This window comes from Scyliorhinus torazame, chromosome 1 (genome assembly GCF_047496885.1).
Source record: "Scyliorhinus torazame isolate Kashiwa2021f chromosome 1, sScyTor2.1, whole genome shotgun sequence".
NCBI lineage: Eukaryota > Metazoa > Chordata > Chondrichthyes > Carcharhiniformes > Scyliorhinidae > Scyliorhinus > Scyliorhinus torazame.
The window spans coordinates 211,132,522-211,157,425 of record NC_092707.1 but is presented as its reverse complement, the minus strand read 5'-3'; the positions used below and the strand labels follow the sequence as shown (position 1 = coordinate 211,157,425).

Below are 24,904 nucleotides of genomic sequence, written 5' to 3'. Positions count from 1 at the left end.
CCAGTGTGCCCAACACTTGCAGCCTACTTCTCCACCTTATCCCCCCCAAGTCACATCTAATGGCATCATAATTGCCCTTTCCCCAGCTATAACTCTTGCCCTGCGGTGTATACTTATCCCTTTCCATCATTAACGTAAACGTCACCGAATTGTGGTCACTGTCCCCAAAGTGCTCTCCTACCTCCAAATCCAACACCTGGCCTGGTTCATTACCCAAAACCAAATCCAACGTGACCTCGCCTCTTGTTAGCCTGTCAACATATTGTTTCAGGAAACCCTCCTGCACACACTGTACAAAAAACGACCCATCTATTGTACTCGAACTATATCTTTTCCAGTCAATATTTGGAAAGTTAAAGTCTCCCATAATAACTACCCTGTTACTTTCGCTCATATCCAGAATCATCTTCGCCATCCTTTCCTCTACATCCCTAGAACTATTAGGAGGCCTATAAAAAACTCCCAACAGGGTGACCTCTCCTTTCCTGTTTCTAACTTCAGCCCATACTACCTCGGAAGAAGAGTCCCCATCTAGCATCCTCTCCGCCACCGTAATACTGCTCTTGACTAGCAGCGCCACACCTCCCCCTCTTTTGCCTCCTTCTCTGAGCTTACTAAAACACCTAAACCCCGGAACCTGCAACATCCATTCCTGTCCCTGCTCTATCCATGTCTCCGAAATGGCCACAGCATCGAAGTCCCAGGTACCAACCCATGCTGCCAGTTCCCCTACCTTGTTTCGTATACTCCTGGCATTGAAGTAGACACACTTCAAACCACCTACCTGAACACTGGCCCCCTCCTGCGACGTCAAATCTGTGCTCCTGACCTCTATACTCTCATTCTCCCTTACCATAAAACTACAATCCAGGTTCCCATGCCCCTGCTGCATTAGTTTAAACCCCCCCAAAGAGCACTAACAAATCTCCCCCCCAGGATATTTGTGCCCCTCAGGTTCAGATGTAGACCATCCTGTCTGTAGATGTCCCACCTTCCCCAGAAAGAGCCCCAGTTATCCAGAAATCTGAATCCCTCCCGCCTGCACCATCCCTATAGCCATGTGTTTAAATGCTCTCTCTCCCTATTCCTCATCTCACTATCACGTGGCACGGGCAACAACCCAGAGATAACAACTCTGTTTGTTCTAGTTCTGAGCTTCCATCCTAGCTCCCTGAAAGCCTGCCTGACATCCTTGTCCCCTTTCCTACCTATGTCGTTAGTGCCAATGTGGACCACGACTTGGGGCTGCTCCCCCTCCCCCCTAAGGACCCGGAAAACACGATCCGAGACATCACGTACCCTTGCACCTGGGAGGCAACATACCAAACGTGAGTCTCTCACGCTCCCACAAAATCTCCTATCTGTGCCCCTGACTATAGAGTCCCCAATTACTAATGCTCTGCTCCTCTCACCCTTTGGTCACCCATTTTCTATCTCCCTCAGTACCTTTCACCTGCGGTGTGACCAACTTGCTAAACGTGCTATCCACTACGTCCTCAGCATCGCGGGCGCTCCAAAGTGAGTCCATCCGCAGCTCCAGAGCCGTCAAGCGGTCTAACAGGAGCTGCAACTGGATACACCTCTTGCACTTGAAGGAGCCAGGGACAGTGGACGTGTCCTTGAGCTCCCACATCGCACACGAGGTTCATGACACAGGTCTGAGATCTCCTGCCATGTCTTAAACCTTTGGTTAACTTCAATAACTACAATTTCCCCCCCCAAAAAAAACAAAGAAAAAATAAATAAATATACCAATGAAAAGAAAAAGAAAACAGAAAAACTACTATCCAGTCACTTACCAGGGATAAAAAGCACTTCCTCCCCACCCAGCTTTGAATTCCCACCTAGATTCAAATTCCCAAACTCACTCTTTGCTGTCTCACTCTGGCTGCGTCTTCTCTGGCTCACTGGGAGAACTCACTGAGTTCAAATAATGAACCGCATGGTTGAATAGATGATAACATTCAATGTCATGGCTCACAGAGTTAAGAATGTGAAGGATTTTGGTATGAGGCTCATTGTGGTCAAACAGTCTACACTGTGCCCTTCCAACACTCCCAGGACAGGTACAGCACAGGATTAGATACAGATTAAAACTCCCTCTACACCGTCCCCATCAAACACAACCAGGACAGGTGCGGCATGGGGTTAGATACAGAGTAAAATTCCCTCTACACTATCCCATTAAACACGCCCAGGACCAGGTACAGCACGGGGTTAGATAGAAAGTAAAGCACCCACTACACCATCCCCATCAAACACAACCAGGACTTGTGTAGCACGGGGTTAGATACAGAGTAAAGCTCCCTCTACACTGTCCCCATCAAACACACCCAGGACAGGTACAGCATGGGGTTAGATACAGAGTAAAGCTCCCTCTACACTGTCCCCATCAAACACTCCCAGGACAGGTGCAGCATGGGGTTAGATTCAGAGTAAAATTCCCTCTACACTGTCCCCATCAAACATTCCCAAGACAGGTGGGATCTTTTAACTGTGGGTCGTTAATTATCATGAGATAAGGGAAGTGCAACTGGGAAAGCTGTGATGGAAAATAGTTGACGAGGCGGGAATGGAGTCAGACCTGCTGCTCACATGTGGGCTGTTAACTGGAGAGAGAGAGCCAGGGAGTTACTCCAGTCTGGATAGTTCAACATCTGTGACTATTAAACCTCAGTGAGGGGGAAGTAGCAACATGTGAGGGAGATAGGCAGGAGGCAGCGAACTATTGGCCAGTTAGTTAACAAGAATTATTGGCAAGACACTGGAGTCAAGAATCAAAGAGGAAATAGCTGATCATTTGGGAAAGCTGCATAAGGGTCTGGTGCATAAAGTAAAAGCCCATGGAGTTGGAGGAAGTTTGTCACCATGGATTGAAAATTGGCTGTCACATAGAAAACAGAGACTTGGAATAAATGCAGAAACAAAAACCGAAAATACTGGACAATCTCAGCAGGTCTGTCACCATCTGTGGAGAGAATGAGAGCTAACGTTTCCAGTCTGGATGACTCTTTATCAGAGTTGAAATAAATAGGTCCTTTTCAGAATGGAAAATTGTAACTAGTGGAGTTCTTGGTCCACAATTGTTCACTATTTACATTAATGACTTGGAGGAAGGTACAGAATGTAAGGTTCCAAATTTGCCGATGATACGAATAAAGGTGGAAAGGCATGTTGTGATGAGGATATTGTGATTTTGCAATGGGATAGAGATAGATTGGATGACTGGACGAAAACCTGGCAAATGGAGTTTAATGTGGGGAAGTGTGAGGTCATGCACTTCAGTAGGAGGAATCAAAAGGCAGATTGTTATCTAAATGGAGAGAGACTGCAGGTGAGTGAAATGCAGAGGGATCTGGGTGTTCTAGTGCATGAATCACAAAAAGCTAGCAGGCAACAAATAGTTATGAAGCCAAATGACTTTTTAACCTTTATTGCAAAGGGGTTGGAGTTTTAAACGAGGGACGTTTTGTTGCAATTGTGCAGGGTGTTGGTGAGGCCTCACCTAGAATACTGCAAACAGTTTTGGTTCCCTTACCTAAAAAGATATATTGGGCGGGATTCTCCGACCCCCCGCCGGGGAGAATGGCAGGGTCCGGCGTGACTCACTGGGCCCTGGGGCTGCCCAATTTCTCAGGCCCGCGATGGGCCGAAGTCCCGCTCGTCTTTTGCCAGTCCCGCCGGCGTAAATTGGAGTAGGTCCTTACCGGTGGGACCTGGCAACGCAGGCGGCCTCAGAGCTTCTTGGGGGGGGATCTGGCTCCGGGAGGTGCCCCCACGGTGGCCTGGCCTGCGATCGAGGCCCACCGATCTGCGGGCGGGCCTGTGCCGTGGGGGCACTCTATTGTTCCGCACCGGCGGCTGTAGCGGTCCGCCATTGCCAGTGTGGAAACAAAGCCCTCTGCGCATGCGCGGAGATAATGCCAGCACACGCTGGTGCTCCCGCGCATGCGCCAACTCGTGCCGGCTGGCGGAGGTCCTTCGCCGCCGGTTGGCGTGGCGCCAAGCCCCTTCGCCGGCAGGTCGGCGGGGCGCAAACCATTCCTAGTCCCTGAAGGTGCGGAGGATTCCGCACCTTTGGGGCGGCCCGACGCCGGAGTGGTTCACGCCACTCCGTCCCGCCGGGCCCCCCCTGTCCCGCCGGGTAGGAGAGAATCCCGCCCATAGTAACATTGGAGGCAGATCAAAGGAGATTCACCAAGCTAATTCCTGGGTTGAGAGCGTTGTCCTGTCAAGAGAGACTAAATAGTCTGGCTCTGTGTTCCTAAGAGTTTAGAAGAGTCAGGGGTGACCTTATTCAAACATGTAAGATCCTGAGGGGTCTTGACAGGGTTGATGGTGAGATGTTTTAACCAGTGGGAGAGTCTCAAACAAGGGGACATAGCTACAAGATAAAGGGCAGCTCATTTAAAACTGAAGTGCGGAGAAAGTTCTTCTCACAGAGGGTGGTGGATCTCTGGAACTCTCTGTCCCGGAGGGTTCTGGAGGCTGGATCATTCGAAGTATTTAAAGCGGAGATGGATAAATATTTGATAGATCGAGGAACAGAGGGCTCTGGGGAAATGGCACAGGCAAGGAGTTGAGGCCGGCATAGATCAGCCATGATCGTATTGAATGGCGAGGCAGGCCTGAAGGGCCTGGTGGCCTAACTCCCGCTTCTAGTTCTTGTGTTCTTATGTATTCTGTGAAATATTCAGGAGACAAGTTGGATTTCTGTTCCAGCTGTGTCATTAAAGATCACACTGAAAAGGCAAAGAATATTTTAAAATAAAAGCAGCACGATTTATACTGATTTCACAATCTGAGATCTAAGGGCTGATGTTATATGTAACTCCCAGCATTCTTGCTGCCGCTCTGAAGCATTTGATGATGAATTGTCATGGGCCAAACTGCAAGAACCCAAACAGAACATACCAGAAACAGGTGACAGATCAGTCAGAACCTCTCTGTGCTCAGACAAACATGGTGCCTGACCTCTGAACTTCCGATGAAGGCCACACCCAAGACTGTAGGGCAGTGGCAAGGCCGATAACTGTAGAGTTTAACGGCATTATTGGCTGCATTTACTGGTATGTAAGGACTCTTCTTGTTGATTTCCTTATTTCTCATTGCTTCTACTTTGTGGTTATCATTTTGACCCAAGACAAGCCGGTCGAATCAGCAAGTGAATTAAAAATGGTGGTGCTGGTTAAAGCTAGGAAGGGAGAGATAATCGAAGCGATCCCCTCAGAATTTAAATTTGAAAGAGTTGCCAGAATCCCAGCCCGGGCGTGGAAAAATCAGTGGAATTGGCTAAGGTAGAGTTACAAATGAAACAATTCGAGATGCAGCAAAAAGAAAAAGAAATAGAAATGCAGCAAAAAGAAAGAGATGGAACTTTTCTAATGGAAATTGAAATGAGGAAGTTGGAATTAGATAGTGAGGAGAAAGAAAAAAAAGAGAGAGAGAGTTCAAACCTAAGGCACTGGAAATTAAAAGGGAGCTGCCAGGAGCTAGAGGGGAGCTTAATCCTAGAATGGAGGGATTGGCATTTTCATATTTGCCTCCAGAGATTCTCCAAACTAATCTATTGGGCTCAGCCCATTTGAATTGGTTTATGGCCATGAGAAATGGGGTCCATTAAAATTGAAGAAAGAGAAGTTTCTGAACAACAGGACAAATCCTCAATGTTCGATTATGTGTCCACATTTCTGGAAAGACTCGCAGGAGCTAGTCAGGTAGCCCAAGAACATTTAAAGGTTTCAGAGACAAGAGTGAAAATGTGGGCAGACAAACATGTCGGGTCCAGAACATTCCCGACTGGATGTGAGGCACTGGTATTGCTGGTGCTGTAGAGTGGACCTCTGAAGGTGAAATTCAGTGGCCCCTACAAGGTAGTTAGGAGGGTGAGTAAGGTGACTTACCTAGTAGATACTCCAGACTGTAGGAAGAAGGACAGATTATGCCATATCTGTATGTTGAAGAAAAATCATCACTCTCTTAGGTGAAGACAAGTATGAGTTATGACCTCCTCTGACAAAGCCATGCTGACTATTCCTGATCAAACCTTGCCTCTCCAAGTGGAGATAGATTTTCTCCTTCAGAACTTTCTCTAATAGTTTCCCTACCACTGATGTGAGACTCACTAGTCTGTAGTACCCTGGATAATCTCTGCAACCCTTCTTAAATAGTAGAACCACATTAGATCTTCTCAGAACTGGGAACTGATGGTAGGAACTGGGGGAAACCTATATAACGAGGATGGATGGATAGCTATATGTTTGTGATTTATGTCTTGCATACCTCACAAAATGTCCATGCCCTGACGTTTTATTCCTTTTAGGGAGGGAGGTATGTAAGGACCCTTCCTGTTGATTCCCTTTTTTCCCGTTTCTTTTACTTTGTCGATATCATTTTGATCGATGGATTCTCCCAGCTCCAGGGACCTGGGTTTGATTCCGGCCCCGGGCGCTCTTTCGAGGGGTCGGCGCAGACTCGATGGGCCGAATAGTCTCCTTCTGCACTGAAGGGATTCTATGACTTAATGGACATATCCGTTTAAGTCAAATAGTGCAAAATAGTACACTGTGCTTTGAAGATTTACATTTTGAAGAGATGAAGTAAGGCTTTCTGGCACCTGAGGAATCGGAGGGATTTTGTTCAGTTAATTGGATGGTGGCTAATGGATTGATCGAAGACCATATTATGCCTGGCGACAGCCAGTGATTGGGTCCCACCAGGTTGGATGTTTTCAAAGGACCCAGGGAACAACTCTCCTGGATGTTGAGAAAAGAAGCTGTGTGTTTCTTTCTCTCGCTCACTCTTGTTCTCCAAAATGGTGTCCTGCCAGCTGTTTCTGAATCTGCAGAGAAGTCTTGAGGTCCTGATGAATCCACAGTGAAAAACATTGTAGATGGAAACCAAGAATCTCCAACAGGAGGCCGAGACTAAAAGGTGGACTGGAAGACATCTACCTGAAACAGACTTTGATACTTTTTACTATTCGTATTATTATTCTTTCCACTCCTCTGTGTTTGTCTGTCTTGTTTTTATGTTGAGGGGGTGGGGGGGTGGGGGGGTGAGTTAAAGAGGGGGGGTTAGGAATTAGATAATAGTTAACCAGTTGTATTTGCTGCATATTTAATTATTGTTATTCTTAATAAGTATTAAAAATGTTTAAATTTTCAAACCTGGTGATTATAGTTATTAGGCAGCCAAAGAGATTGGGTATTTTCCAGGAATTAATGGATAATTTCAATTATGTTGAGAGTCTGGTTCAAATGGGGCTGGAGTTGACAGCTTACTAGCCCAGGGTGTCATAACAGTTATGACCACCACAAAGGACACAGGGATCGTCGATTGATCTCCTCGTGGGGATCGTGGAATACATTGTTCGAAGATACAAGAGTTTTGTATGAAGCCTGGCCTTGTTGGGGTTATTGCAATTACCAACGCTACCTCCTTGTGATCCTGGAGGTTTCATCACGTGAGCACGTACCTCTAATTATCCTGCTGCCCTCACATTCCCATAATTTATTGCCCAACATGTCCATCGTCATGGAACCCCGCCCTCCTCCACCAGCTGCAAAGATTCTTGATTAATCAATCGGATAATTCTTTGGAATCTTTTCTCCAATTTTCTTAGCTAATAACCAGACTTAAGCCTTATCCAAAATATGGCAGCACCCTCAACGTTAGACAAGGATGGCAAACACAGATTTTGTATTCGTGAAGCCTTGACCTTCTGTCTGAAAGGTTAGAGTGACCCATAAGTGATACCTCAGAGATTGAAGTAAATCGACATGTGGTTTTCAAACTGTGTGAGATTAGTATTAGTACGTTTCACTCACCAGTCCCCACAGACTATAGACGGTTGGATAACTTTGGCACCCAAACTCATTGTGTTGCCTGGAAGGTAGAATCATAGAATCCTTGGGCAGCACGTGGAGCAGTGGTTAGCACGGCGCAGAGGTCCCAGGTTCGATCCCGGCTCTGGGTCACTGTCCGTGTGGAGTTTGCACATTCTCCCCGTGATTGCATGAGTTTCGCCCTCACATCCCAAAGATTGCAGGGTAGGTGGATTGACCATGCTAAATTGCCCCTTAATTGGATAAAATGAATTGGGTACTCTAAATTTATAAAAAAAGAATCATAGAATCCTTACAGTACAGAAGAAGGCCATTCAGCCCATCGTGCTTGCAGGACCTTCGGAAGCGCACACTACCCATGTCCGCCCCGTCTTATCCCCATAACCTCACACCCTAACCTGCACATCCCTGTACACTACGAGGCAATTTATCATGGCCAATCCATCTCACCTGCACATCCTTGGGACTGTGGGGTAAACTGGTGCACGCGGAGGAAATCCACGCTGACACGGGGAGAAAGTGCAAACTCCACCCAGACAGTCACCCAAAGCTGGAATTGAACCCATGTTCCTGGTGCCGTGAGGCAGCAGTGCTAACCACTGTGCCACCCATGGGTGCTAGGCACACATGCATTTAATTCTCCTTCTGCATCTTCAGCCCTACAATTACATCCTTGACAACAGGCTGACCTGGAAGACTCTCAAACTGTTTGGGTGTCCAGATGACTGCCAGGTATCCATGTTGACTAAATGATTAGGTTGTCGGGTACAGGAAATGAATCAGAAGCTAAGAGCTGTTGGTCTCAATTCAAATCTGAAAGCTCAGATTAGATATTGTTTCTTTGCAGGTTGGTCAAGCTGGACAAGAAGGAGAGAAGGCTGAAGAGGTGAGTCTTGTAATTCTGTATTGTTTCATTATTCCTCAACGTTTTTGATGTTGCTAATTTATTTCTTTTCATCTCCACTCTGCTTACTCCCTCTTGGCATAAGTCGACTTAGCAGTAATATCTAAAACGCAACCTGGGGTGCGATTCGCCGACCCCCCGCCGGGTCGGAGAATCGCCGGGGGCTGGCGTGAATCCCTCCCCCGCCGGTTGCCGAATTCTCCACCACCGGATATTCGGCGGGGGCGGGAATCGCGCCGTGCCGGTTGGCGGCCCCCCCCAGCGATTCTCCGGCCCGGATGAGCCGAAGTCCCGCCGCTAAAATGCCTGTCCCGCCGGCGTAGATTAAACCACCTACTTTACCGGCGGGACAAGGTGGCGCGGGCGGGCTCCGGGGTCCTGGGGGGGGCGCGGGGCAATCTGGCCCCGGGGGGTGCCCCCACGGTGGCCTGGCCCGCGTTCAGGGCCCACCGATCCGCGGGCGGGCCTGTGCCGTGGGGGCACTCTTTCCCTTCCACCTTCGCCATGGTCTCCACCATGGCGGAGGCAGAAGAGACTCCCTCCACTGCGCATGCGCGGGAATGCCGTCAGCGGCCGCTGACGCTCCCGCGCATGTGCTGCCTGGAGATGCCATTTCCGCGCCAGCTGGCGGGGCACCAAAGGCCTTTTCCGCCAGCTGGCGGGGCGGAAATTCGTCCGGCGCAGGCCTAGCCCCTTAAGGTTGGGGCTCGGCCCCCAAAGATGCGGAGCATTCCGGAAGCCCCCGATCGCGGGCCTGGGTGCCATGGAGGCCCCCACCCCGGAGTCAGATTCCCCCCGCCCCTTCCACCAGGACAGCCACCGCGGCCGAGGGTCCGAGCTCCCGCTGTGTGGTACAAGGTTGGAACCACGCCGGCCGAACTCGGCGGAACTCGGCAGTAGTTCGGCCAGTCGACTGCGGAGAATCGCCGAGGGGGCCTCTTTCAGCGGCCCCCGACCGGCGGCACTGCAACCGCCTGGCGCGATTGGCACCGATTTTCCGGTCGCCAGTGAATCGCCTCCCGGCGTCGGAACGGCGTGGCAGGAATTTGCTGCGTCCCTGGCGATTCGCGGGCTTGGCGAATCCCGCCCATGGTTTCTGAGATCCTGCTCCAGTGCCTTAAAGGCACCAGATTTGTAAGTGAAACACAAAAAAAACCACACACAAGACAGATGCACACAGTGGGACGGGTAAAAATGATAGGGAATAAAATGGAAGAAAGAGAGATAACTGTCCTTGTTGCGGATATTGAGAACATTGTAGAAATATCTTCTCAGGATGCAGAATGCTGAAACTACCAGTTGGTTTGGATCGTCTGGCTGGAACATTCAGGCCGGACTCTCAGGCTGTGGGATCCCCCCTAGGGAGTCACTTTAACTTGTGTTAACCTAGGCCTTCATACGTAAGATGCACTTCAGGTTTGTTCAATTTCGTATTTGCTTCCCATTCTAGAAGACTGACAAACAGCGCAACTCAGATAAACAGAGTACTAGAGAGGCAGCTTCGATAAGGACTTAGATTGATCTGGTAACCTTACAGAGGGAGAACTCCAAAACGTTCCCTCCAGATCTGTCTTCAGGCTTTAAACACTCACTAACTCAATAAAGAGAAAAATACTAGCTGCTCTGTTTATCTGAAGCAGAGGTATCAGAGAGAGTGATCCTCCCTTTCTGGAAGAGACATTTAAAAGAGTTCTGTTCAGCTCTGAGTCCAAATCAAAACTGAAAGCAAAAGTACCCAGCCTCACAGGGTAAGGGACATTAGAACATAGAACATAGAACGATACAGTGCAGTACAGGCCCTTCGGCCCACGATGTTGCACCGACATGGGAAGCCATCTAACCTACACTATGCCATTATCATCCATATGCTTATCCAATAAACTTTTAAATGCTCTCAATGTTGGCGAGTTCACTACTATTGCAGGTAGGGCATTCCACGGCCTCACCACTCTTTGCGTAAAGAACCTACCTCTGACCTCTGTCCTATATCTATTACCCCTCAGTTTAAGGCTATGTCCCCTCGTGCTAGCCATTTCCATCAGCGGGAGAAGGCTCTCATTGTCCACCCTATCTAACCCTCTGATCATTGTGTATGCCTCTATTAAGTCTCCTCTTAACCTTCTTCTCTCTAACGAAAACAACCTCAAGTCCATCAGCCTTTCCTCATAAGATTTTCCCTCCATACCAGCCAACATCCTGGTAAATCTCCTCTGCACCCGTTCCAAAGCTTCCACGTCCTTCCTATAATGAGGTGACCAGAACTGCACGCAATACTCCAAATGCGGCTGTACCAGAGTTCTGTACAGCTGCAACATGACCTCATGACTCTGGAACTCAATCCCTCTACCAATAAAGGCCAACACTCCATAGGCCTTCTTCACCACCCTATCAACCTGGGTGGCAACTTTCAGGGATCTATGTACATGGACACCTAGATCCCTCTGCTCATCCACACTTCCAAGAATTTTACAGACAATTAGTTACTTTATATTGTCAGGACTTAACAGATCCCTGATGCGGATTCCAGAATGCAATTCTGGACAGGCTGAAAATAGATAAGTCCCCGGGGCCTGGTGGGATTTATCCTAGGATTCTCTGGGAGGCCAGGGAAGAGATTGCTGGACCTTTGGCTTTGATTTTTATGTCATCATTGGCTACAGGAATAGTGCCAGAGGACTGGAGGATAGCAAATGTGGTCCCTTTGTTCAAGAAGGGGAGTAGAGACAACCCCGGCAACTATAGACCGGTGACCACACTCAATCCCTTCAGGACCCGCGACAACGCAGAATCGCCGAGCAGAAACTTATAGCCAAGTTCCGCACACATGAGTGCGGCCTCAACCGGGACCTGGGATTCATGTCGCATTACATTCATCCCCCACCATCTGGCCTGCGAAATCCTACCAACTGTCCTGGCTTGAGACAATTCACACCTCTTTAACCTGGGGTTACCCCATCTCTGGATCTGTAAGGATTTAATCACCTGCTAATGGTCGCATTCCTAGCATTGTTTGGCATCTTTGAATTTGTCTATATATGTGTTTCTGGAACAGACCTCTTCATTCACCTGAGGAAGGAGCAGCGCTCCGAAAGCTAGTGACATCGAAACAAACCTGTTGGACTTTAACCTGGTGTTGTAAGACTTCGTACTGTGCTCACCCCAGTCCAACGCCGGCATCTCCACATCAAGAATTTTACCATTAGCCAAATATTCCGCATTCCTGTTATTCCTTCCAAAGTGAATCACCTCACACTTCTCTACATTAAACTCCATTTGCCACCTCTCAGCCCAGCTCTGCAGCTTATCTATGTCCCTCTGTAACCTGCAACATCCTTCCGCACTGTCGACAACACCACCGACTTTAGTGTCGTCTGCAAATTTACTCACCCACCCTTCTGCGCCCTCCTCTAGGTCATTTATAAAAATGACAAACAGCAACGGCCCCAGAACAGATCCTTATGGTACGCCACTTGTAACTAAACAGTTCCCATCAACCACCACTCTCTGTCTTCTTTCAGCTAGCCAATTTCTGATCCACATCTCTAAATCACCCTCAATCCCCAGCCTCCGTATTTTCTGCAATATCCTACCGTGGGGAACCTTATCAAACGCTTTACTGAAATCCATATACACCACATCAACTGCTCTACCCTCGTCTACCTGTTCAGTCACCTTCTCAAAGAACTCGATAAGGTTTGTGAGGCATGACCTACCCTTCACAAAGCCATGCTGACTATCCCTAATCATATTATTCCTATCTAGATGATTATAAATCTTGTCTCTTATAATCCCCTCCAAGACTTTACCCACAACAGACATGAGGCTCACGGGTCTATAGTTGCCGGGGTTGTCTCTACTCCCCTTTTTGAACAAAGGGACCACATTTGCTATCCTCCAGTCCTCTGGCACTATTCCTGTAGCCAATGATGACATAAAATTCAAAGCCAAAGGCTTAGCAATCTCTTCCCTGGCCTCCCAGAGAATCCTAGGATAAATCCCATCAGGCCCCGGGGACTTATCTATTTTCAGCCTGACCAGAATTGCATTCTGGAATCCGCATCAGGAATCTGTTAAGTCCTGACAATATAAAGTAACTAATTGTCTGTCAGCCAAATCCATCAAGATGAGTTATCATTGGACCAAACCAAGCAGCACATCTTATGAGGGGAAAGGGGGTGGTGGTTCTTGAGATCAGACCAACTAGCACATCTGCCAGGGGTGTCCAGTTCAATTCTTAAATTAAACGTGCAATCCACCTGAAATACATTAGTCCTAGCAACTGTCCAGTAACAAAAGTTACAAAAGCAAAGAATAATTGATAATAAAGGGAATACACAAGGGAAACCAGGTTTAAAAAGAAGGACCCTTAAACAAGTTACACTCCACATGCTCAGCGTCGGTAGTGAAGTGACATGGTGCAGTGGCTATGGTACACGCTGGTCATGTTATTTGATTATTAATCCATAGACCTGGACTAGTGATTCAGAGACATGAGTTCAAATTGCAAGTGGAGAATTTAAATTGAGTTAATTAAATAATGGTGGCCATGAAACTACTTGATTAAACCCATCTGATTCATTAATATTCTTTAGGGAAGGAAATCTGCCTGTGTGATCCACTTTGCTCTGGGCGTGACACCAAACCCACAGCAGTGGGTTTGACTCTTAATGGTTGAGCTGGCTACTCAGTGGTTTTCAAGAACTCGCTGCCAGTATAAACTATGAAACTATAAATAACCGTTACACTTTACAAATACTGAAGGTCAAAAAGACAGGAGATTTAGCAGGTAGATCACTGAAGAAAATAAATATTGGAAAGGATCAGTTATTATCTGCATCTTTATTCTGATACTTATTAGATCTGCATCTAAATATTCATAATGAGATGACCGAGCTTCAGTTGTGGCACCAAGGATCCAGAAACATGGCAACCTGCAGAGATAGATGTAGCTCCTCGCTGGGGGAATTCTGTGATCCCACGCTCCAGGTCAGGAGCTGGTACACTCACAGTCATGGCTGGTACACTCAGTGTTGAATCTGGTACTCTCCTTGCCGAGGCTGGTACATGCCTTGCTGAGGTCGGTACACTCAGTGTCATGGCTGGTACACTCAGTGTTGAATCTGGTACTCTCCTTGCCGAGCCTTGTACATGTCTTGCAGAGGTTGGCATACTCAGTTTCAAGGTTGGTACACTCAATGCTGATGCTGGTACACTGTTGAGGTTGGTACATTCAATGTCAAGGCTGGTACACTCAATGCTGATGCTGGTACACACTGCTGAGTTTGGTACATTCACTGTCGAAGCTGGTGTACTCAGTGTCAAGGCTGATACTCTCATTGTCAAGGCTGGTATGCAGAGTGTCTAGACTGTCACACTCAGTGTTGAGGCTGGTACACTCACTGACGTGACTGGTACACTCATTGTCGAGGCTGGTAGACTCAGTGTCGAGGCTAGTACACTCTGCTGACACTGATATATTCAATGTTGAGATTGGAACACTCAGTTTTGAGGCTCCTACACTCAGTGTCGAGGTTGGTACACTTAGTGTCGAGGCTGGTACGCTTACTGCCAAGGCTGGTACACTCACCATCGAGGTTGTTACACTTAATGCTGAGGCTGGTGCATTCACTGCCAAGACTGGTTCGCTCACTATTGAGCAGGTACACTGACTACCGAGGCTGGTACACTTACTGTCGAGGCTGGCTCACTGACTATCGAGGCTGTTACACTGACTTTCAAGGCTGGTACACTCATTGTCGAGGCTGGTATACTCAAACTTACACATTTTGGTACATGAGGACTGGCGTCCAGTGGAGGCCATGGTACTGTACCTGAGATTTAGATGTTGCCTTCAGGGTAAAACAATAGATGTGGTGGGGAGAGGGTGATGCCACTGTGAGAAGCTAGGATTTAGTCCATCAATGGGTTTGAACAATGAATCCACTTGCTTGACTGACACCGACTCTTTGTATCTCTCTCTTACAGTGTACGTCGTGTATCCAGATGGAATCTGGACAGAATGTGAGTACCGTATATGAGTTCTGTTCTAGTTGCTGACAACGATGCAGTTCAATCACTGTATGGCTATGTTGCCTGGGTATTTCTGGTATTACCTGAGTCAGACTGGTAACTCTGCTAATGATTGAGATCCACTTCGCATCCCAACAGTTGATATTAGGCTCTGCTTGTTATATATTTTCTACAGTGTCCTTTCTGTGTTTGTTACAATCATTGTCAATGTCTAAATGCCATATAACCTACTGCTTTGTGCTGATTGGTTCATATCCTGTGCCTCAGTAGCACTATCACATTGCACAATGCTAAATTGCTGACACAAGTTGGTTACTTTGCCCATGGTGGTATAGAACCCAGTAAAACAGTTGAATCGCCAGTCGATGCTCCAGTTCTCCACACTATCTCTGGACGAGAAGCAGTTAAAGACAGGCAGCAGAATTCTCCGTCGGTGGGATCCTCCGGCCTGCCGACAGTGCACTCAAGCCTGACGGTGTGAGGTGTCCACAATGGGAGACCCCATTGGCCGGCTGGGGGACTGGAGAATCCCGCCCTGGGTGACTTCTCCAGATACCCAAACAAGTGCAGAAACTGAGTCCGTGTGGACATTGTGTCCAGGCGCATTCCTAGGACGTGTTACCATGGACTGTCGAGTGGAGTTCTAAATGCATTGTACATGGCTGGCAACTGGCATGCACCACATTAGCTGAAATTTTTTTCACCTATTTTTTAAAATAATCTTTCTTGTCCCAAGTAGGCTTACATTAACTCTTCAATGAAGTTACTGTGAAAAGCCCCTAGTCGCCACATTCCGGCTCCTGTTCGGGTACACAGAGGGAGAATTCAGAATGTCCAAATTACCTAACAGCACATCTTCCGGGACTTGTGGGAGGAAACCGGAACACCCGGAGGAAACCCACGCAGACACGGGGAGAACGTGCAGACTTTGCACAGAAGTGACCCAAGCAGGAATCGAACCTGGGATCCTGACGCTGTGAAGTCATAGTACTAACCACTGTGCTACCGTGCTGCCTGTTTGTTTGGTTGTAAAATGTGTTTGATACAAACCATTTCCCTGTGCCTAACCTGCACTGTCGACATGGCCATCAGCATGTTGGCATCATTGCTTTTCGCCATCCTTGCTGGTTACTGGGTCTGCTTTGGAATGTAGATGTGTCGATGTTAAGGCCCATGGAGATCTGCTCTCCAATGATCCTCCAGTCCAGTCAAAGTCAGTGGCAATTTCCGTGGCTCGCCCATCCTGCTGCCAGGGAACCTGGGGTTGGGGTCGACCCCTGGATTTAAAAAATCGAATGATGACCATGAAACCATTGTTAATTGTTGAAAAAAATCCATCTTGTTCACTCATGAACTCCAGGGGAGGGAATCTGCCATCTTTACCCAGTCTGGCCTACCGTGGCACAGTGGTTAGCACTGCTGCTTCACAGCACCAGGGACCAAGTTCCATTCTAGCCTTGAGTGACTGTCAGTCTGGAGGTTGCACGTTCTCTGCTTGGGTTTCCTCCCGGTGTACCACATTCTTCCCACAGTCCAAACATATCCAGGTTAGGTGGATTGGCCGTGCTAAATTGCCCCTTAATGTCCAAGATGTGAGGGCTAAGTGAGGTTATGGGGATAGGGCGGGGGAGTGGGCCTAGGGAGGGTGCTCTTTGGAGGGTTAGTGCAGACTCGATGGTCCAAATGACCTCCTTAATATATGAATTCTATGGCTAGAACCAAAACTATGTGGTTGACTCTTAAATGCCCAATGAAATGGCCGAACAAGCCACTCACTTCAAGGGCAATGAGAGATAGGCAACAAATGCTGACCCAGCCAGCAACACACACATCCCATGAAAGAATTTTTAAAAAGGACTGGAAGATCCCACTGGTGCGAAGGGCTGGGAAATCCCAGCCAGGCCTCCTATCCCTTATCCTCTGGACCAACATCCTTTTTGATTACTTTCTGTACCTGTTCTTGAATTTTTAATAGTCCACATACATAGACCATCAAGTGTTGTTGACTATCCACGGTCTCTCGATTTCCACCATGTAGTAACTCCCCCTTCTATGCCCTCTGACAACTTTCCTACCTGAACGCTTCTGCTATACTTACTCGTTTGATGTCCATGTGAGCTCTCTGCTCCGTTGCTCCAGTTGATTCTCATGTTGTTTTTAAATGCTTTGCTCCCTAATGTGCTTGACTCCACTGTCTGGATCCCTATATCGTCCAGACAGGACCTGTTTCTGGGTGATTTCAGCTTCAATGGCCACATGGAGGTGCTTACAAGAATGTACATGCTGGTCATTTCTTTGATACTATAGGGAATGCTCAGAAACATAGAGGAAGGACCAAATTGCTTTTGGATTTAAGTTTTCTCAGTGGCCTCGTGAATAAAGGAACCACAGTGGGGAGGTGCCAAATGTGTTTCCTCAATCCCATTGAGTTAGCTGACCTCAACCAGCTTGGCAGGTTGGGTGACGGATCCAATCTTAAAGCATTGAGCTCAGCGGAGGAAAAATAGCCGGCGCTTAGCTCCTGCTTACAGTCCACAGCAGGTTCCGGTTGGGTAAGGTGGGATTACATTCAGCTGCAATGCCTCCTTAGTTGAAGACGCATTACCTTGCGTCTTCAACCAGCTGCGGTAGAGTGGGTGTGGAAGCTGGACAAATATCGTTTTCTAAAATGGGAGTAATTCTGCTTTTTTCCATCAATTTCTTCCAGGAAGCCAGTGGGATTGCCAGAGACAAGGTAATGAACAGCAATCACTGTGCTTCTTGCTCCAAGCGCTCACAGTAACATTTCAGTAATGTACTCAAACAGACATGAACCCAGCTTAGTTGCATTCCAGAGTAGACTGGAAAATGCATCAAAGGCTAATTATTTAAAGCAGATTATTCAGAGAACAATTATAAACCAATGTCAAACATTGGGCTCACTAATACCACTTTGGCACAGAGTGTTTCATATTTAATAGTCCAACAGAGATGCGGAAATTAAATATTTACGCGTAAAAATCTTCCAAGGCTCATTGCCAGCAGATTGAAGAATTGTTTGTGGCCCTTCATTATCAAAAAAGGGTGGGGGAGAGAAAGCAGCTGACTTCAGACCTGTCACTGTACTGTTACTTATAGAGTGGAGGAGGGACAGTGTAGAAGGAGCTTTATTCTGTATCTAACTCCATGCTCTGCCTGTCCTGGGTGTGTTTGATGGGAATAGTGTAGAGGGAGCTTTACTCTGTATCTAAGCCGTGCTGTACCTGTCCTGGGTGTGTTTGATGGGGACAGTGTAGAGGGAGCTTTACTCTGTATCTAACCCCGTGCTATACCTGTCCTGGGGGTGTTTGATGGGGACAGTGTAGAGGGAGCTTTACTCTGTATCTAAGCCATGCTGTACCTGTCCTGGGAGTGTTTGATGGGGACAGTGTAGAGGGAGCTTCACACTCTGTCTAACCCCGTGCTATACCTGTCCTGGGTGTGTTTGATGGGGGCAGTGTAGAGGGAGCTTTGTTCTGTATCTATCCCCGTGCTGTACCTGTCCTGGGAATGTTTGATGGGGACAGTGTAGAGGGAGCTTTACTGTGTATCTAACCCTGTGCAGTATCTGTCCTGGGTGTGTTTGATGGGGACAGTGTAGAGGGAGCTTTACTCTGTATCTAAGCCGTGCTGTACCTGTTCTGGGTGTGTTTGATGGGGACAGTGTAGAGGGAGCTTTACTCTCTATCTAACCCCGTGCTATACCTGCCCTGGGAGTGTTTGATGGGGACAGTGTAGAGGGAGCTTTACTCTGTATCTAACCCTGTGCAGTACCTGTCCTGGGTGTGTTTGATGGGTACAGTGTAGAGGGAGCTTTACTGTGTATCTAACCCCATGATATACCTGCGCTGGAAGTGTTTGATCGGGACACTTTGGAGGGAGCTTTACTCGGCATCTAACCCCGTGCTGTGCGTTTCCTGGGACAGTTTGATGAGGACAATGTAGAGGGAGCTTTACTCTGTACCCATCCCCATGCTGTACCTGTCCAGTGAGTGTTGATGTGGACAGTGTAGAGGGAGTTTGCTCTATATCTGTCAGCATAGGCCCAGATGACCATAGGCTGCTTTCCCCTTTGAGGGGGAGAGCTGACTGGTGGTGATTTAACCTGAGGATCACCACACCTCAGGTTAGGGGCAAGGTTGAGAAGGCGGGGCCTTCATGAATAACCTCAGCTGGTACAGGAATTGAACCCAAGCTGCTGGTCTCCGCTCTGCATCACAAACCAGCTGCCCAGCCAACTGAGCTAAACTGGCTCTGTGCTGTACTGTACGTGTGCTGGCATGGGGACGGTGTATGGGGACATCTCTGAGCTATCAGCCTGTCAGCTGGCTCCAATTTACATTTGCCCAGGACCAGAAATGGGTTCAATACATAATGTTAATGTGTTAAAGTCCTTTTTTATTTTCTGCCTCCAGTCCAAAACCAATTTGCTTTATCAGTCCAAGTTTTTTGGGAAAATTTGTAATTGTGATATTTTGAGTTTGTGATTCTGTTGGATCGCTGTTACACAGGGGAGTGTATTCCTGAAGATTGGGATGGAGATATCCGAAATAGCACAGGGCCTCCTGACTACCCATCCAATAAATCTTCCAGCCTTTTGTGTAGTTTAATGCTTTACATGGAGCCAACGAAAATAGAAGCAGGAGGAGGCCAATCAGCCTTAGAACCTGCTCTGCCATTCATTATGGTCACGGATGATCATCCAACTCAATAGCCCAGTCCCACCTTCCCTCCATATCATTTGATCCCCTTTGTTCCAAGTTTCTACATCTAACTGCTTCTTTGAAACATCGGTGGAATTCTCCGATCCTGAGACAAAGGATTCATGGAGGTTGACAAGAACAAAACTGGCCCCGCATCTGGACTGTTTCAGCGACCGTTAAGGGGCTGGTACCGGCAGCCCGTGGAACACAATTGATTCCAATGAGAAACGTTGTCGAATTCGTCAGATTTGCTATTGACGCTCAGGAGGCTGAAAAGCTGCAGCTGCATATACACACTGCACTCCCCCCACACACCATCCCAGCCAACAAGATGGCAGCGAGGAGAGCGGTATCCCCTTTTACACACGCCGAGCGTGAGAGCCTCCTGGACGCCGTAGTGGAGAGGGGGGGCCACCCTGTATCCCGGCCTGGGAAGGAGGCTGCCAGCCGCCTCCGTTCGCTGTGCCTTGGCGCAAGTGGCAGAGGTCATGAACGCCGTGGGCAATACCGTCTGGACCGGCCAGCTGTGTCACAAGAAACTGCACGTTCTCCTCAGGGCGGCCGGGGTGAGTAGGCAGCACTGTGCCCCAGGCACCAACCCCTTCCCACACACCTGTGACCCCCCCCCCCCCCCACCCACCCACCCAAACCCACCTGGAGGGACACTCACCTGGGTTGGGCACTTTAGTGAAAAGTGCACTCTCTGGTGCGCACCACACACGTGCTCCGGTACAGCAGGTGGAGGTAGGAACTCCCGAGGGGGCAGAAGGTCAGAGGGCAGGCTGGCCCCAGGGACTAGCTGCTGCCCAGACTGGTTTAGGGCGTCTGGAACAGACAGTCCCATCGATCGTGGAGATGCAATCGCAGAGCCAGGGACAACATGAGGGGCTGTCGGCGAGCATCCAGCACCTGTAGGCGCAGGTGGAGAAGTCCAACGGCATACAGGAGCAGCAGGCGTGCCACCCAGGCCAACACCTCATGGGTAATGTCCATGGGGGAGGCCTTGGGGCAAGGTTTTTGCTATGGTTCAGTATGTCCAAGGCCTGGGGCAATCTGTGCAGGTGGTGGCTGAGGCCCTGGACAGGGCTTCCCTCTCACAGGTAGCCATGTGCCAGAGCCACCTGGACATTGCAGCGGCGCTTCTCATCGTGGCCCAGTCATAGGGCGCCATGGCTGAGAGCGTCGGCAATATTGCCCAGGCTCTGGCTGACACGGCGCAGACACAGAGGGAGGTAACCCAGTCCCAGAGGGAGATGGCGCAGTCACTGGCTGATGTGGCAAAGACCCAGAAGGTACATAAATACATAGAACATGGTGGCATTGTCGGTCGATGGAGTATCCCATCCATGTTGTTTTGGCCTCAACTACTTTCCACATGCTCACTACTTTCTGGGTACAGAAATATGTACTCATCTCAGTCCTAAATGACTTACCCTGTGATTCCTGGTTCAGGACTCCGCCGCTATCAGGAATATCCTTCCTGCATCTAGCCTGTTTAGCCCTGTTAGAATTTTAGAGGTCTCTATTAGATTTCCATTCCTTCTCCTAAACTCCAGTGAACATAATCCTAACTGACTCAATCTGAAAGGCCTCTAAGGGGAACAGCTCTAATCATTCCCATCCCTCCTTCCCTCATGAATCGGGCATGCGCTGTACTAGCTCCACTGGAACCAGTGCAGGATGTCACAAATACCACCATTTTCTGACTCGACTGGTCAGTCATGTGGCTCTCATGGTTGTGCCTTGCTACTTCTTCCCCCACTAATCACACTTGTGAGGAGCTGGAACTACAGTTTTCTTTCACTTTCTGAAGGACAGTTATATCATCCGCATACTACTGCTCAGCCTCAGATCAGCTAACCTATCAGCTAACAGCACGGGAGCACAGTGGTTAGCATTGTTGCCTCAGCGGCAGGGACCCGGATTCGATTCCGCCCTTGGGTGACTGTCTGCGGAGTCTGCACGTTCTCCCTGTGTCTGCGTGGGTTTCCTCCCACAGTCCAAAGATGTGCAGGTTAGGTGGATTGACCATGATCAATGCGCGGGGATAGGGAGGGGGAGTGGGCCAAGGTAGAACGCTGTTTCAGAGAGTTGGTGCAGACTCGATTGCCCGAATGGCCTCCTTCTGCACTGTAAATAGAGTCATGGAATCATACAGCACAGAAAAGGCCGTTTGGTCCTTCAGCCACTATTCTAATCCCATTCCTAGCATACAGCCAAACCTTGTATACCTTGGATCGCAAGTGCACATCTAAATACTTCTTAAGTGTTATGAGGGTCTCTGCCTCCACCACCCTTTCAGGCAGCGAATTCCAAACTCCCACCACCCTCTGGGTAAAATCATTCCTCGCATCCCCTCTAAACCTCTTGCCTTTAACTTAAATCTGTGTCCTCTGATCATTGATTCCCCCCACCATGGGGAAAGGTTTCTTCCTGTCTACTTTATCAATGCCCCTAATGATTTAGTAATAATAATCTTTATCAGTGTCACAAATAGGCTTATATTAAAACTGCAATGAACAATAACAATTACTGTGAAAAGCCCCTAGTCGCCAAACTCTGGCGCCTGTACGGGTACAACTGAGAGAGAATTCCGAATGTCCAATTCACCTAACAGCACGTCTTTCGGGACTTGTGGGAGGAAACCGGAGCACCCGGAACAACCCACGCAGATAGGGGGGCGAACATGCCGACTCTGCACAGACAGTGACCCAAGCCGGGAATCGAACCCGGGTCCCTGGTGCTGTGAAGCAACAGTGTTAACTACTGTGCTACCGTGCCATGCCGATGTATTTTATACATCTCAATCATGGCCCCCTCAGTCTCCTCTGCTCCAAGGAAAACAACCCCAGTCTATCCAATCTCTCTTCATAACTAACACTCTCCAATCCAGGCAACATCCTGGGGAATCTCCTCGGCACCCTTTCCACTCTAAATATATTCAGTTCCGATCTGATTTTGAGTTTGGGATCTTGCTGCTCTTTCAGCAAGTAGTCTGAGTGTTGAAAGATCTCATATGTCTGGTTGTGTGTTACGTAAATACAACAAAGACTGCAATTTGTTCAGCCCTTTTTGTCTTTATTTCCTTCTCTCGGTTTACTCAGTCTGTCCTCAACAACATCTGCAGTGCAGAATTCAAGTTTTTTCTCGACATTCTCTTAACTTCTTGTTTATTAAAATCAAAACAAATCGACTGACTGCAATGGACAAGCTCAGTTGCTACGTGGGCGACACGTTGGCCCAAGGCTCCCTTCAAGGCCTCATAACAGTGCTGAGTCCAATTAACTGCTCCATTTAGATATATAAGGTGGATTATCAGCAAATCGAGGGATTTGCGTTGTAACACGGCACTTCAGAGACACGTGTTCATGTAAAGCAGCAGTGTGCCGTCAGGAGATCTTGCAGCAAACAGGATGAATTTCTAACCAAAACAGTTTTTGCACTGGGGGACTCTTGGAATTCAGCCAACGCTCAATGTGGTAACCATTAAATAAACTGGCTGGCTGCCAACTCCAACAGATACTTTCCTTAAGGCATTGGATCCCTGAAATGGAGTGAATGAAGAGTGGCCCAGACTGAGGCCCTTCCTGCAGGACAGAGCAGACACTGTGGCCACAGGATTTTCAATTTTGAGATGGGAATCCGATGACCCGGTCACCTGTTTCAGACAGGCCCACCCAGATTTTAAAAGAATCTGGGCAATTCGTGGCAGCGAAGAGGCTCACTGTCCAATTCATGATGGGGGGCGGGGGGGGGGAAGCAGGCTCCTGATGCTGGAGAACCAATGGGACGCTCTCCAACCCTGACATATTGGCACTGCCAGTAGTTGAGATGAAAGCTGCAGATTTCTGATGGAGAGAGAGTACCTCAACATGGAGGTCGCTTTTATTTTTAATTTAAAATGGCCACCGATGCCTGATCGTGGAGGGGCAACCCCACAATGGGCCGCAACTGTGGCCCAACGAGCATGGCTAGTGAGGATGGAGAGTGCCCCTTGTTCAGTAATTCATTAACTGGCCCTCAATAGACCCCCCCCCCCCCCGCTTTGGTCCGAATGGGTCACCCACCACTTGCCAATGGGCAGCCAATCCAGCCCCAACTGGCCTCTCCAAAAGCGGTTTTGTGTCAGGATTGTGGCGTGGAATCTGCACCACCCGGCGGTACGGAGTAGTCACTCCGCCTCTCGCAGCCTGCAGCAGGTAGTGAGACGGAGTAGTCACTCCGCCTCTCGCAGCCTGCAGCAGGTAGTGAGACGGAGTAGTCACTCCGCCTCTCGCAGCCTGCAGCAGGTAGTGAGACGGAGTAGTCACTCCGCCTCTCGCAGCCTGCAGCAGGTAGTGAGACGGAGTAGTCACTCCGCCTCTCGCAGCCTGCAGCAGGTAGTGAGACGGAGTAGTCACTCCGCCTCTCGCAGCCTGCAGCAGGTAGTGAGACGGAGTAGTCACTCCGCCTCTCGCAGCCTGCAGCAGGTAGTGAGACGGAGTAGTCACTCCGCCTCTCGCAGCCTGCAGCAGGTAGTGAGACGGAGTAGTCACTCCGCCTCTCGCAGCCTGCAGCAGGTAGTGAGACGGAGTAGTCACTCCGCCTCTCGCAGCCTGCAGCAGGTAGTGAGACGGAGTAGTCACTCCGCCTCTCGCAGCCTGCAGCAGGTAGTGAGACGGAGTAGTCACTCCGCCTCTCGCAGCCTGCAGCAGGTAGTGAGACGGAGTAGTCACTCCGCCTCTCGCAGCCTGCAGCAGGTAGTGAGACGGAGTAGTCACTCCGCCTCTCGCAGCCTGCAGCAGGTAGTGAGACGGAGTAGTCACTCCGCCTCTCGCAGCCTGCAGCAGGTAGTGAGACGGAGTAGTCACTCCGCCTCTCGCAGCCTGCAGCAGGTAGTGAGACGGAGTAGTCACTCCGCCTCTCGCAGCCTGCAGCAGGTAGTGAGACGGAGTAGTCACTCCGCCTCTCGCAGCCTGCAGCAGGTAGTGAGACGGAGTAGTCACTCCGCCTCTCGCAGCCTGCAGCAGGTAGTGAGACGGAGTAGTCACTCCGCCTCTCGCAGCCTGCAGCAGGTAGTGAGACGGAGCAGTCACTCCGCCTCTCGCAGCCTGCAGCAGGTAGTGAGACGGAGCAGTCACTCCGCCTCTCGCAGCCTGCAGCAGGTAGTGAGACGGAGCAGTCACTCCGCCTCTCGCAGCCTGCAGCAGGTAGTGAGACGGAGCAGTCACTCCGCCTCTCGCAGCCTGCAGCAGGTAGTGAGACGGAGCAGTCACTCCGCCTCTCGCAGCCTGCAGCAGGTAGTGAGACGGAGTAGTCACTCCGCCTCTCGCAGCCTGCAGCAGGTAGTGAGACGGAGCAGTCACTCCGCCTCTCGCAGCCTGCAGCAGGTAGTGAGACGGAGCAGTCACTCCGCCTCTCGC

General features: G+C 49.1%; 1 protein-coding gene across 6 annotated transcripts in view; it reads left to right on the top strand.

The window, feature by feature from the left end:
* col16a1 (collagen, type XVI, alpha 1) overlaps positions 1–24,904 on the top strand; it is a 779,331-nt gene that overhangs the window by 228,229 nt on the left and 526,198 nt on the right. For all 6 annotated transcript variants that reach the window (XM_072502210.1, XM_072502224.1, XM_072502220.1 and 3 more), the window contains exons 9-11: positions 8,695–8,733; positions 14,737–14,772; positions 17,489–17,515. In XM_072502210.1, coding sequence (XP_072358311.1) covers positions 8,695–8,733; positions 14,737–14,772; positions 17,489–17,515 — 102 coding nt within the window. The remainder of the gene's footprint in view (positions 1–8,694; positions 8,734–14,736; positions 14,773–17,488; positions 17,516–24,904) is intronic.